The 15,009-nt window shown below is 39.4% G+C and overlaps 1 protein-coding gene across 3 annotated transcripts in view; it reads right to left on the reverse strand.

The window, feature by feature from the left end:
• Window positions 1–15,009, reverse strand: part of GNB4 (G protein subunit beta 4) — a 59,148-nt gene that overhangs the window by 9,211 nt on the left and 34,928 nt on the right. For all 3 annotated transcript variants that reach the window (XM_005546439.5, XM_015445549.4, XM_045386600.3), the window contains 5 exons: window positions 12,931–12,994; window positions 11,322–11,484; window positions 9,825–9,891; window positions 9,515–9,716; window positions 906–1,122 (listed from right to left, as the gene is read on the reverse strand). In XM_005546439.5, coding sequence (XP_005546496.1) covers window positions 906–1,122; window positions 9,515–9,716; window positions 9,825–9,891; window positions 11,322–11,484; window positions 12,931–12,994 — 713 coding nt within the window. The remainder of the gene's footprint in view (window positions 1–905; window positions 1,123–9,514; window positions 9,717–9,824; window positions 9,892–11,321; window positions 11,485–12,930; window positions 12,995–15,009) is intronic.

The raw sequence follows: 15,009 nt of genomic DNA on the forward strand, positions 1-15,009 counted from the left end.
ATTGGTGGGGAAGAATGTGGCTATGGTGGGAGCAGCTTAAAACCAAACCCTTATCATCCATGATAATAGGTCAACAACAGATAACACCTATTTTTTTTTAAACAAGTAACAGCAATACAGGCATGTTATTTAGAGATATGTAAGTAGGCCAGGTGAGGTGATTCAAGCCTGTAATCCCAGCTACTCCAGAGGTTGAGGCAGGAAGAAACCAGCCTTAGCAGCATAAAGAGATCCTGTCCAAACAAAACAAAACAAAGGTGGAGAGAGAGAGGAGGAGTAGTTAATGACTAAATGTAGTTACTTTGGGGAGCAGAAACTATGGGTTGGGAATGAAGCAATGCCGTGTTTTGGTAACAAGCTATATAGGACAATTGGATTCCTTTAAGTGTAATTTTGATTTTTAAAAAGAGTTAAAAATTACTCTGTGTGACTTGTTATTAATGACAGTCCCCAGTATGACTTAATGTGTATTGTCATCTTGTGGAAGCTGCAGAGGAGGACTCAGGGTGTGGGGCTAAGGGAAGTGACAAGTGTATGTCCTGTCCCATACAAGATCTGCTTCAGAAGGAAGAAAACGAACAGTTACAATGTTTCCTGTCAGGTGATAGAAAAGTGTGATTTCTAAAATACCACACTGAATCACATTCACTATCCATCTTTAACTTTGAAGTCTATGAAACAAGAAAATATTACAGACTTCAGTGTGATTCTTCAGAAAGCAAAAGTGTAAATATGGCTTATGGATTATAACCACAAACAAAGGGTAACAATAAAGAACATGATGAGAAGCACTGGGTTACCACTTCCCACAACTCCAAGATGTCCATGGAGGCCTAGAACACAACTGACGGGAACCTCTTCACACTTCCTGAAAATCAGAACCTAATGTGGACTGATTTACTAACCTGCACGATCTCCTTTTAGCGTGTCCCATACGTTACAATTAAAGTCATCGTAACCAGCCAACAAGAGACGCCCACTTTTTGAGAAGGCTACGGAAGTGATTCCACAGATGATATTGTCATGAGAATACAATAATAACTCTTGATCTGCACGAAGGTCAAAGAGCCGGCAAGTGGCATCATCAGAGCCAGTGGCGAAGGCATATCCATTTGGGAAAAACTAGACAGGAGAGTAACAAACATTTATTCTACAGATGTATGCAAAATCATAGGAGGCAGTGTAATAATAGACAAATCTAGACTAATATTCCAACTTGGCTACTTACCAGGTGAGCAATGTTGGGCACTAAAGATTCTTAAATATTTTGAGCCTTAGATTCCATTTCAAAGTGTTGGTTGGGATTGAATTAAATAACATATGCAAAGTATATAGCCTATTGTTCAGAACACAGCAAGTATTCAACAAATACTGGCTCTGGTTCTCCATATGTCATATTGAAACATTTAAGGTAAGTACTAATATTTATAGAATATATGTGTGTGTGTGTGTGTGGCTACTGCAGAACGAGTGGCAAGGAGATAAAAGGTCCACAATCCTCATAGGGTTATAAGGACCCCTTAGGACAGTTCTTTTTCAGAATTCAGAATTTTTCAGATTTTAGAAAGGTAATATACTGCATATTTGGTAAAACCCAAATATGGTGCAATGTACAATACACTGTCAAGTCAACATTATTAAACAACACTATTCACATCCTCAATATCTTATTTCGTGCCTTCTTAAGGTATCAGTATTTCCAAGTTGTCTACTAAAGTCTCCTACACAATGGTGTTTTGGGTCCTTGAATTTTTAATGGCTTTTGTTTTATGAATTTCGATGTTATGGTGTCACTACTGTCTATTTTATTAAGATAAAACTTCTCTCATCTTATAGTTTTTGCTCCAATTCTACTTCGGTTAATAGCAATATAGTAATATTACTGCAGATTTCCTTCCAGTTTATGACTTACCCACTCTCTCATTGTTACATTTAGCCTTCCTGGGTCATTTTGCTTTAGGTGTGTTTCTTGCAAACAACATTATAGTTAAGTTTATTCCATATCTTTCAATAGCAGTCATCATTTATGTGCAATGCCTTATGTGATTATTCTTGGGCCTTAATATCTTATCCTATATTCTATTTAGTGTATTTTCTCCCTACATCATGGCTATGATCTCTGATACAGTATTTCTCCCTTAACACTTGGCAGATATTCTTCAGGAGCCTTCCAGCAGTGTCTACTGTGAAAAAGTGTGAGGTTAGCTTGGTTTTTAATCTCTTATATCTAGGTAATCTGCGTTTTCATCTTGAATTTTCTTCCATCTTTTGATACTCTAAATTCAACAGGACGTGTTGGTTTTTCTTAATTACTTTTCTTTGTTATTTTTGAGATGGAGTCTTGCTCTGTCGCCCAGGCTAGAGTGCAGTGGCGCAATCTCAGCTCACTACAACTTCTGCCTCCTGGGTTCAAGTAATTCTCCTGCCTCAGTCTCGTCAGTAGCTGGGATTACAGGCATGCACCACAACGCCTGGCTAACTGTTTTGCATTTTTAGTAGAGACAGGGTTTCATTATGTTGGCCAGGGTGGTCTTGAACTCCTGGCCTCAAGTGATCTGCCTGCCTCAGCCTCCCAAAGTGCTGAGATTACGGGCATGAGCCACAGCGCCTGGCCCCTCTTTTAATTACTTTTTAAAAACTACTTCATAAGACCCTTAGACCTTCAACTCAATGTTTTTCTTCAACTAAGATTTTTTTTTTTTTTTTTTGAGACGGAGTCTGGCTCTGTCACCCAGGCTGGAGTGCAGTGGCCGGATCTCAGCTCACTGCAAGCTCCACCTCCGGGGTTTACGCCATTCTCCTACCTCAGCCTCCCGAGTAGCTGGGACTACAGGCGCCCGCCAACTGGCCCAGCTAGTTTTTTTTGCATTTTTTAGTAGAGACGGGGTTTCACTGTGTTAGCCAGGATGGTCTCGATCTCCTGACCTTGTGATTCGCCCATCTCGGCCTCCCAAAGTGCTGGGATTACAGGCTTGAGCCACCGCGCCCGGCCACTAAGATATTTTTTAAAAAATTACTTCTTGGCTATCCTTCTGCTTCCAGCCAAAACAGAGAAATAATGATTGGATTTGCTCCACACCTTAAAGAACTAAAAACAACTGGACAATATATAAAACATGGTTCTAAAAACACTGGATATCAGTCAACGAAGGAGTGTGCCTCTGAGAAACAATAAATAAAAGAGGCCGGGTGTGGTGGCTCACACCTGTAATCCCAGCACTTTGGGAGGCTGAGGTGGGCAGATCACCTGAGGTCAGGAGTTCGAGACCAGCCTGCCCAACATAGTGAAACCCTGTCTCTACCAAAAATATAAAAATTAGCACAGTGTGGTGGCAGGTGCCTGCAGTCCCAGCTACTTGGGAGGTTGAGGCAGGAGAATCCCTTGAACCTGGGAGGCGGAGGTTGCAGTGAGCCGAGATCACGCCACTGTACTCCAGCCTGGGTGAAAGAATGAGACTCTGTCTCAAAATAAGTAAGTAAATAAATAAATAATTCCTACAACTGCTCCATCTTACTACCTTACTATGAAAGTTTACAGGTCGTGGTGAAGGGAAGAGAAACGCAGCTGGAGCCCACTGGCCTCCCTGAGTTGAGGAGACAGCACTGGGAATCCAAGAAGCCCACAGCAGCTAGAGTTCACAGAGAGTGTCGGAGAGGGCAAAGTTTGGCAAAGAGAAAACTCCAGATGCATGTGGAGGGCCTCTTTTAGGTATTCAACTGAGTACCAATCAGCAGAGTCGTGTGAGAAAACTAATCAAGCAGAAAAGAAACACCCAAAAAGATTAGAGGAAACAAACCCTGGTGCATACATAGGATGAGAATGATGCCTATCCTCTCCAGCCAGAGGGAAAACCTCATAATACACAGGAAAAACCTCATAATTTATAGGGAAGAGGGTTTGTAAGTCTTTTGCCTCACCAGTGGGGCAAAATTAAGCACACACAGTGTGACTCTGGTCCCATCTAACAAAACTTACATGCAAACCCTGTAATGATCAAATCATTTCCAAGTAACTTAACTTGGCCAGTCTGATTTTAGCTATGCCCCAGAGCAAACCTAAACAATATTTTTATGAATATAGAATTATCTAGCATCCAACAAGGTAAAATTCACGATGTCTGGTATCTAATAAAAATTCACCAGACATGCAAAAAAGCAAGAAAATATGACCTATAATTAGGAGAAAAATTAATCAGTTGAAAAAAACAGAAAAAGTCACAGAAGATAAAATTAATAGACAAGGACAATGACAATGTCTGGGATGAAAAGTGCACTGGATGGGATCATGGCCAATTAGATACTACAGAAAAGAAAAGACGCATGAAGGCAAAGCAGTAGGAACCATCCAAAGTAAAATACAGAAAGAAAAATATCCTGAACAATAAAATGAACAGAACATGAGGGAGCTCTGGGAAAACTTCAAGTAGTTTAATGTCTCTGTAACTTAAAGTCTCCAAAGGAAGGAAGAGAGGAGACAGAAAAAAAATCTGATTGGGGCCGGGGTGCAGTGGCTCACGCCTTTAATCCCAGCACTTTGGGAGGCCGAGGCGGGCGGATCACCTGAGATCAGGAGTTTGAGACCAGCCTGGCCAACATAATAAAACCCCACCTCCACGAAAAATACAAAAAAGTAGCCAGGCATGGTGGTGTGTGCCTGCAGTCCCAGCTACTCAGGAGGATGAGGCAAGAGAATTGCTTGAACCCGGGAGGTGGAGGTTGCTGAGAACCCAGGAGGTGGAGGTTGTAGTGAGCCAAGATCATGCAATTGTACTCCAGCCTGGCTGACAAAGAGAGAGTCGGTCAAAAGAAAGGAAAGAAAGAAAAGAAAGAAAGAAATTCATAGATCCAAACACAAGAAACATGAAGAAGGGCCAGGCATGGTGGCTCACTCCTGAATTTCGAGCACTTTGGGAGGCTAAGGCAAAAGATCACTTCAGCCCAGGAGTTCGAGACCAGCCTGGGCAACATGGCAAGACCCTATCTCTGCAAAAAATACACACACACACACACACACACACACAAATAGCCAGGCATGGTGGCATGCACCTGTATACCCAGCTACTTGGGCCCAGGGAAGTTGAGGCTGCAGTGAGCCATGATTGCACCACTGCACTCCAGCCTGGGTGACAGAGTGAAACCCAGTCTTAAAAAAAAAAAAAAAATTATGGCTTTAAGTTCCAATATTAGAAATTTTAAAAAGTTCCAAATCAATGACATCAGCTTCTATCTTAAAAAGTTCCAAATCAATGACATCAGCTTCTATCTTAAAAAACTAGAAAAAAGTCCGGGCACAGTGGCTCATGCCTGTAATCCCAGCACTTTGGGAGGCCGAGGTGGGCGGATCACCTGAGGTCAGGAGTTTGAGACCAGCCTGACCACAGGGAGAAACCCTGTCTCTACTAAAAATACAAAAAATATCAGCCGGGCGTGTTGGCGCATGCCTGTAATCCCAGCTACTCAGGAAGGTGAGGCAGGAGAATCACTTGAACCTTGGAGGCAGAGGTTGTGGTGAGCTCACATTGCGCCACTGCACTCCGGCCTGGGCAACAAGAGTGAAACTCCGTCTCAAAAAAAAAAAAAAAGAAAAAAAAAGAAAAGAAAAGAAAAGAAAACAAGGCCGGGCACGGTGGCTCACGCCTGTAATCCCAGCACCTTGGGAGGAAGAGGCAGGCGGATCACAAGGTCAAGAGATCGAGACCATCCTAGCCAACATGGTGAAACCCGTCTCTACTAAAAATTCAAAAATTAGCTGAGCATGGTGGCGTGCACCTGTAGTCCCAGTTACCTGGGAGGCTGAGGCAGGAGAATCACTTGAATCCAGGAGGCAGAGGTTGCAGTGAGCTGAGATTGCGCCACTGTACTCCAGCCTGGCAACAGAGCGAGACTCTGTCTCAAAAAAAAAAAAAAAAAAAGAAAAGAAAGAAAAAAGACCTAGAAAAAGAAAAGCAAATGAAGCCCAAGTGATCAGTTTGGCTTTGTTTCCCCACCCAAATCTCATCTTGAATTGTAATCCCCAAATCTCCAAGTGTTGTGAGGGAGCCGGTGGGAGGTAACTGAATCATGGGGGTGGGCTCCCTGAAGGCTGTTCTTGCCATAGTGAGTTCTCACGAGATCTGATGGTTTACAAGGGGCTTCCCCCTTCGCACTCATTCTCTCTCCTGCCACCCTGTGGAGAGGTGCCTTCCACCACGATTGTAAGTTTCCTGAGGCCTCCCCAGCCATGCAGAACTGTGAGTCTATTCAACCTCTTTTCTTTATAAATTACCCGGTGTCAGGTATTTCTTCATAGCAGTGTGAGAACGAACTAATACACCACGGAAGCAGTAGAAAAGAAATAATAAAGATGAGAGTGAAAGATCAATGAAACAGAAAAACAGCAGAGTATCATTCAGAACAAAAGCTGGTACTCTGAGCAGATAGTTGATTGATAGATAGGTATAGATATAGATAAAATAAAAAAACTTCTAGCCAGATATATTTATTGCTAAGGCTGCAATAGCAAAGCACCACAAGCTGGTTGGCTTAAACAAAAGGAATGTATTGTCTCACAGTTCTGGAGGCTAGAAGCTTGAAACCAAGATATCTGAGGGCTGTGACAGAAAGATCTGTAATCTTCTCTCTGTCCTGTAGATGACTGTCTTCTCCTGTGTCTCTTCACATCATCTTCCCTCTATGCTTGTCTGTCTCCAAATTTCCCCCTTTTATAAGGAAAATAGTCATGCTGGATTAGTGTCATCCAATCCATTATGACCTCATTTTAACCAATTATATCTGGACCAACCTTATTTTCAAATAAGGTCACAGTCTGAGGTCCTGGGCTTGAAGACTTCAACACATAAATTTTAGATGGGCACAATTCAACCTACAGTCCTAGACTATCAGGAAAAAAGTAAAACACAAATTACCAACATCATACGTGAGAGCAGGATATCCTGTAAACTCTATAGATATCAAAAATAATTAAGGGAGTATAATAAACAGCTATAAGCCAATAAATATGACAATGGAGATGATATAGATAAAATCTTTGAAAGTTCACTCAAAAAGAAATTGATAACCTAAAAAGCCCTATAACTAATATGATACCACATTATAAACTGTAAATATATACAATTTAATTTGCCAATTATACCTTAATAAAGTGGGGGCTGGGGAGGAAAAAAGCCTTGATCTATGATAGAAATAACTGAATCTGGCACTGAGTTAATGAAAATAATAATCACGGTTCACAATTATTAACAGTGTCTTTACTGCTGAGAGACACCTAGAGGCCCCATAAATATAGAGTCAAATGGAAAGTTTCAGCAACTCAATCAGTGAATATATGGGGCTCAGCCACAAATGAAACTATTACGGTTTGATTTCTAAGCCTAACATTCTAAACAGTGTGAGAAATGTCACTGTTGAAATCCTCACTGAATATAATTTGAAAGTAAAAATATAATAAAGTTGGTCATAATTTCATAGGAAAAAAGGAAAACTGTTATATATACAGTATCTTTGTTTGAACCATTTTATTCCAAATGGAAGGCTTCTATATTTACTTATAGTTTTAAAAGATGGTACTAATGTTTTGACTTAAATAAAAAAAAAAAAAAGAAAATCAATGTAAACACACCATTTTAACTGGCTGGAAAAAACCACACGAACACCTCACTAGATGGAGAAAAAGTATTTGACGAAAATTCAACACTCATTCCTGATAAAGAATTTAGCAAATTATGAGAGAACATCTCAATGTGATAAAAGTAATGGGCCGAGAGATAGAGAGGGTTAAAGTTTGCTGCTCTAAAACTCTATTAATCTAACCAGGTTGGCCTAAGGCGAAGAGGTGGGAATGAGGTGAGCACAGCATTTACTTTCTCTGATGTTTTCTACAAAATCATGTAAAACAAAAATGACTCTCAGTAAGTGCACGATAAAGAAAAGCTAATTTTTTCCCCAAAAATGTCTTGTTACAAAATTAGAATGTTTCTCATACATTAAAATCCTTGGCAATTATGGTACTTTTGGACACTCTAGTCATATGTGATCTGCTTAGGTAACCTAACTCAAGCAGTATCCTACCTTCTTTTAACACCCCTCCCCATCAATTCTGACTATTTCATAATCATTTTGATTGTCATTCAAAATGTTATTTTCACTTTATCCTAATTTACAGACACCTATGACTAGCTTATCCTCTTATATACTGAGTACTTTTTACCTGGCTTAATCTATTTATGGTTATCTGTTTAGGTAGTTTTATAAAATATGAAGTAGCTTATAAATAATTGATACCAGCGAGGCATGGTAGCTCATGCCTCGTAATCCCAGCACTTTGGGAGGCTGAGGTGGGAGGACTGCTGAGCCCAGGAGTTCAAGAGCAGCCTGGGCAACATAATGAGACTCTGCCTCTACCAAAGATTTAAAAACAAACAAACAAACAAAAACCAGCCAGCTGTGGTGGTGAGTGCCTGCAGTCCCAGTACTCCTGAGGTTGAGGCAGGAAGATCACTTGAGCCTAGGAGTTCAAGGCTGCTGTGAGATATGACCATGCCACTGCCCTGTAGCCTGGGCAACCAAGTGAGACCCTGTCTCTAAATAATAATAATTATTATTATTTATACCATTTACTGAGCATCTAATACCTAATTTAGTCTCCACACCATTCTCTGATGTAGGTGGTATTATCCCTATTTTAAAAACTGAAGAATCTTAGGTTCACGAAGATTAGACAGCATGACTAGCGTCACACAGGTGCTTGACGGCAGCAGAACTAAGATTAGTCCCGGGCTGCACTGCCTTCAAAAGCTATACTCCACACTCATCAGCTGCTGTTTTCATCCTTATTGTTCTCTCTGAGTTGTTTGCTTTGGTCCCAGAGATACGACACTTTTTTCTCATCTAAATTCACTGTTAGAACATCCATGATCTGCTTGTTTACTCATGATAATCCCTCCCTCTATTTTGAAAAAAAAAAAAAAAGTGATATTCACCAGCAATTAAAAACCTAGGTTGCCAGGAACAATGGCTCATGCCTGTAATCCCAACACTTTGGGAGGCTGAGGCAGGAGGATTGCTTCAGCTCAGGAGTTCGAGACCGGCCTGGACAACATGGCAAAACTCCATCTCTATAAAAAAATACAAAAATTGGCCGTGTATGGTGGTGTGTGCCTGTAATCCTAGCTACCAGGAGACTGAGGTGGGAGGATTGCTTGAGCCCAGGAGGTCGAGGCCACAGTGAGCCATGACTGTGCTGTTGTAATCCAGCCTGGATGACAGAGCAAGACTGTCTCAAAAAATCAAACAACAACAACAACAACAAAATCCAACAATAATAAAAAAGATCTAGGACTACGAATTGAAGCTTTCTTTTTTAAAAAATCAAAAACGCTTATTACTTGGAGATTCAAAGTTATGAGAGCACATTATTTATAAGAATCCTTGAAGGCAATTTGTTGTTAAAATCATGCCACAGAGCTCAATATTTTAAATGCATAATAAATTTTCTCTGGAAATGCTATTCACTTACACTGACAGCATTAATATCTGAGACATGTCCCGTGAAAGACTGTCTACACATTCCATCTCGAATATCCCATAATTTGGAAGAGGCATCACAAGCACCAGAAACAAAAGTCCTCATGTCAGGACTCAGAGAAAGACTCATCACATCTCCAGAATGCCCAGTGAATGTGGTGGTCTGCTGGGCAGTTTCGATGTCCCATAAAGCACTGTAATTAAAAATAAAATACAACACTTAATGACAATGACCTCTTCTTATGTCAGTTCCTGCTACCACCCTCACACCCATAATCAGTGTGCTTTTGAAATAAACTTACCAAGTTGTGTCTCCTGAACTTGTAACAATTTGGCTGTCATCTAAAAAACGACAGCAGGACAAGTACCCTACAGCATAAAGAGTAGCAAATTTTAGGTTATCACTGATTGAATAACTCAGCTACCATATGAAATAGCAATACATATTGTTAAAAATAGAATGCTTGGGCAACAACATAGTTCTACTTTTAGTTACTTCAAATCCTACACTGTCTATAAATTAAATGTTATCAACAAACCATTCTTAGGCATTTACCGTGTTAATGACATTGTGCTGGGTACTCTGAAAGCTACCAAACTGAGCAAGACACAGCCCCTGCCACCTAAGACAATTACCTTGGGAAGAACTATAATCTATGGCCGACTGTGTTAAGCACCCTGGAGAAATACTTTTAAAATACTGTGAGAGGACGCCACTGGGCGCACCGCCTGTGATTTAGCCCTGCTCTGCAAGGAGCGGTTAAAAAAATTTTTTTTCGGCCGGGCGCGGTGGCTCAAGCCTGTAATCCCAGCACTTTGGGAGGCCGAGATGGGCGGATCACGAGGCCAGGAGATCGAGAGACGATCCCGGCTAACACGGTGAAACCCCGTCTCTACTAAAAAATACAAAAAAAAAAAAAAAAAAAAAACTAGCCGGGCGAGGTGGCGGGCGCCTGTAGTCCCAGCTACTCGGGAGGCTGAGGCAGGAGAACGGCGTAAACCCGGGAGGCGGAGCTTGCAGTGAGCTGAGATCCGGCCACTGCACTCCAGCCTGGGTGACAGAGCAAGACTCCGTCTCAAAAAAAAAAAAAAAAAAAAAAAAAAAAAAAAAAATTTTTTTTCAAATAAAAAATATTAAAAAAAAAATATCGTGAGAAATCAAAAGAACAACAGTGAAGACTTTATGAAAGATGTGGCATTTGAATGCTCAGCATTCATCAGTGTTTCAAAACACGGAAATGTCAGGAAAACACCATTCTAGAGATTTTATAAAAGCAAGGTCAAATAGTATGGTTAAAAATTCAGATGGATGGATGCCAGATCAGTGGCAATAAATTCCTAATTAACACCATTAACCCAATACTACACTACTGAACTATGATGGGCACACTGGCAAACAAAGCAATACACTATCATGGTGAAAAGTATTTCACTAATGCACCTTAATGCATACTCTCAACTATATAATTGAGTACAGATGCCACAATCCCATAATGGTTATATGGCAGCAGAAAATGGAGAACATTTTATTTGCTTTATTTTTCATGAGTTTGAATTTTGTGCCATAAACTTATCATTTTTACAAAAACAATACAGCTATTTTTGAAAGAAAAACAAAATTATGATTGTTTGTATGACTATAAAAAGTTAATGTTTCCTTTGGTTCATAATAATTTCTTTTCCCACCCGATTAATCCGCATCCTTTAGCCAGCCGAGCACAATCTGTTATTTGACCTTGATCAGCACATTCTACACAAGGAATCACGTGTGGTGGGAAAGAATATTTAAGGAAGCTCACCTGTGTGACCCGGCAACTCTCGGCTCACTCTCACATTTCCCTCTCTGGTCTTTAAGTTATATATAGAGCAGATGTTGTCCAAGCCTCCACAGGCAACATAATTACCAGAGGGAGCATAAGCACAGGTCATCACCCAGGAGGACCTCAAAGGAATAGCATGCATCTGTAGGGCACACACCAGTCACACATCACTCAGATTACAAAAACCATCATCTATTGCATAAACCCATTTACAATGAAGTAAATATTACTAAAAATTAAATACATCTAAGAAAGATAAGTCAAATAAAATAATGGCTTGAGAAAGTGAACCATGAAAAATAAAATGCTAATGCACATTAAAATGCCTATTATTTTGTATTATCAAATCATGAGTCAAAAAGTGCTCTTCTTGGAAATAATTCTCTTAATAAAGAACATAAAGAAGTTTCAATGTTAATATATTGCCATTTGAAAAATTAAGTGTAAAATGTTAAAGGTTTTAATAGAATTTTCATTTTTGTAATAGTGCTCAAAATTCCTCAAACATAACTCTGAACAAGAACTAGGGAGATAATTAGCAAGTCTCAGAGTCGATTACATGAGTCTTCTATGAAAAGATGACACTAGCATCCCTCTATTAATAGGCCCTTATTCTGGGCTCTCATTCAAACAATGGTGATAGTTTTGCATTGATCTGGTCACAACGCTATCTGCTGCCTTATTACCCTAACACCAATAATTTGAAAGTCAGATGGAAAAAAGTAAGGTGTATGAGAATACCACGGCTAAACAGTCCATACAGGGAATCAACACATGGCAGGATTACTACTATGCTCTCACTTAACCTAAAATAATATGCTTAAAATACATTTTTTGGTTTTATGAAAATATAGTTGAAAGATAACATGCTTAATGATGATTAATAAAGAAAAACTATTATATTACAAAACTGTCTTAGCCTGCTTTAAAATCTCAATCGGGTTGAAGCTATTGTTTATTTCACAAAATGGTATTTTCAAATGTTTAATAAAAATACTAATATGTATACACAGAGTATAAAGGTCTTAAACTTATCAAAGTATTCTTGAAGCTTTTTCACTACCACTCAACAATTTTAAACTGGGGATTCCTTCCAGTGGATGTATTAGGACCATCCACAGTCTGTTACCCCCAAGAGATCTAAACAAGTTGTCATTTGCCTCCAATCTACTGTATCTTCTAAGCAGTCCAGAAGCACAAATCAATGCCTGGAGTGGGCCAAAGAAGAGCTTCACACTAGCCATCTAACTTATCCACAACTAGAAATTACAATCTCTGGGTCTTTGTCACATTAGGAAATGGGGATTTTAAAAAATCATTTATTAGTACATGTATAATGGTACTTTTTCTAATATTCATAAATTAAATATGAGCACTCTAGTAAAACACAAAGTCATCTTTGGAAATAAAAAAGGGTTAAACATTAAAAGCAAACACTAAGACAAAAGAGAAGAACTAGATTAAAATAAACTATAATAAATTTATCCCAGGAAGCAATTTAAGTTTGAGGTAAAAGAATAAAGGAAAGAACTGGTAAACAGCCAAACAAATATAAGGTTATTTAAAAATAATTATGAAGAAATTCTACCTTATTTGTTGTATAGCTATCCCAAATAATTAATTTTCCATCTTGGGAAGCACTGACTAGCAGCCTAGAGGAACAAACACAAAAATAATTTGACACTTAGAGGGAAAAAACAGCTTAAATTGGTTATGCATTGCATTAATGTAGAATAATTCAGAAAAAAATACAATCTTTATAATTAAAAACTTGATACCAAAATATGTTCTTCCAACTTTTAAAAAATGTATGCTGCATGCCAAAAATTTTGAACATATTTCATAAAATAAAATTTAGCAACTGACTAAAAATGTCTGGCTATGATTAAACTTTTTTGTCATAACAACATTTTAGTTATACAAGATTTGGAGGGATATTAGCTGACTGGTTTAGTACTTACTGACTTACTTAAATTTAATGACAAGAATGTACATAGTAGCCTAACAACCATACTTCATCCAATCTAAAAACACCAATTGAGAGCCTGAGAATATGACAGTACTAGAGGTACAATGCAGGATACATCTCCTGCTCTTGAGGCCTCTACCATCTGGTGAAGATAAGACATTTACTCATATTTATATTAAATCAAATAAGTAAAAACTGTCAGAAGAGGGGTATAAAATAAATACCACAGGAGAGTAAAGGAGGAACAATGGCTAGTTGAGTTAATCAAAAGAGAATGAGTCTTGAAAGAAAATGTTGAGAGCTAAAGACAGAGAAAAGGCTGTATTTTAGGAGAAAGCTTTAAGATCAATGACAGGTAGAAAAACACAGTGAGTGTTTCAGAAATTGTGAGTCTTCCAGTAGTACAGAGTTTGTGAGAAAAAGGAAAAATAAGGTGAGAAAAGCAGACTGGGCTTAAACTGCAGAAAGCTTTGTTAAGCTAGAGTATGAACTCCTAAGTAATTTTAGCCACTAAATTCGTTTTGTTTGGATTTTTTTTTTTTTTTTTTTTTTTGAGACAGAGTCTCACTGTGTCACCCAGGCTGGAGTCCAATGGCGTGATCTCAGCTCACTGCAACCTCTGTCTCTCAGGTTCAAGTGATTCTCCTGCCTCAGCCTCCCGAATGGCTGGCCTAACAGGTGCACACCACCACAACTGGTAAGATGGGATCTCACCATGTTGGCCAGGCTGGTCTCGAACTCTTGACCTCAAGTGATCCACCTGCTTGGCCTCCCAAAGTTCTAGGATTACAGGTATAAACCACCACGCCCAGCCTTGTTTGGAATTTTTATTTTTCACCATGGTGTAAAATTCAAAAAATAAAAAAGGATATACAGAAAAAAATTTAAAAGGCCCCTTCCTGGGTCTATCATCAGCCACCCAGTTATTTACCTTCCCTAGAGGTAAATAAATTTATCAGGTTCTCAGGTAGCAATCACTACAAGGTTTTACAAAAGGGAAGATCTATCTGATAGTGGCGTATAGGATGGAATCTAAAGAAAATTCTTTTTTTATTTTTATTTTTATTTTTATTTATTTTTTTTTTTTTGAGACGGAGTCTTACTCTGTAGCCCGGGCTGGAGTGCAGTGGCCAGATCTCAGCTCACTGCAAGCTCCGCCTCCCGGTTTCACGCCATTCTCCTGCCTCAGCCTCCGGAGTAGCTGGGACTACAGGCGCCCGCCACCTCGCCCGGCTAGTTTTTTGTATTTTTAGTAGAGACAGGGTTTCACCGTGTTAGCCAGGATGGTCTCGATCTCCTGACCTCGTGATCTGCCCGTCTCGGCATCCCAAAGTGCTGGGATTACAGGCTTGAGCCACCGCGCCCGGCCAAGAAAATTCTTTAGAAATCAATTGCCATCATCAGCATAAGAGTTAAGGAGAACATTAAGTAATGGACTGACAATACGATGGGTGGGAAGACTATGTGAGATAGGTTCCTGGGTGATACTTTCAGTTTTCTATGAAGATTAACAGTCTTGAGAAAATGTTTAAGGAAAGCAAGAACCATAAACACTGTTTCATGTTATTATATTTTGAATTAAAAATTTGCTTTATCAACAGGTAAACTATTTTTATCTTAAACTCCTTTAAGAAAAAGAGTAAGATATTCGGCCAGGCGCGGTAGCTCACACCTGATTAATCCCAGCACTTTGGGAGG

The sequence above is a fragment of the Macaca fascicularis genome, chromosome 2 (genome assembly GCF_037993035.2).
Source record: "Macaca fascicularis isolate 582-1 chromosome 2, T2T-MFA8v1.1".
Classification (NCBI taxonomy): domain Eukaryota; kingdom Metazoa; phylum Chordata; class Mammalia; order Primates; family Cercopithecidae; genus Macaca; species Macaca fascicularis.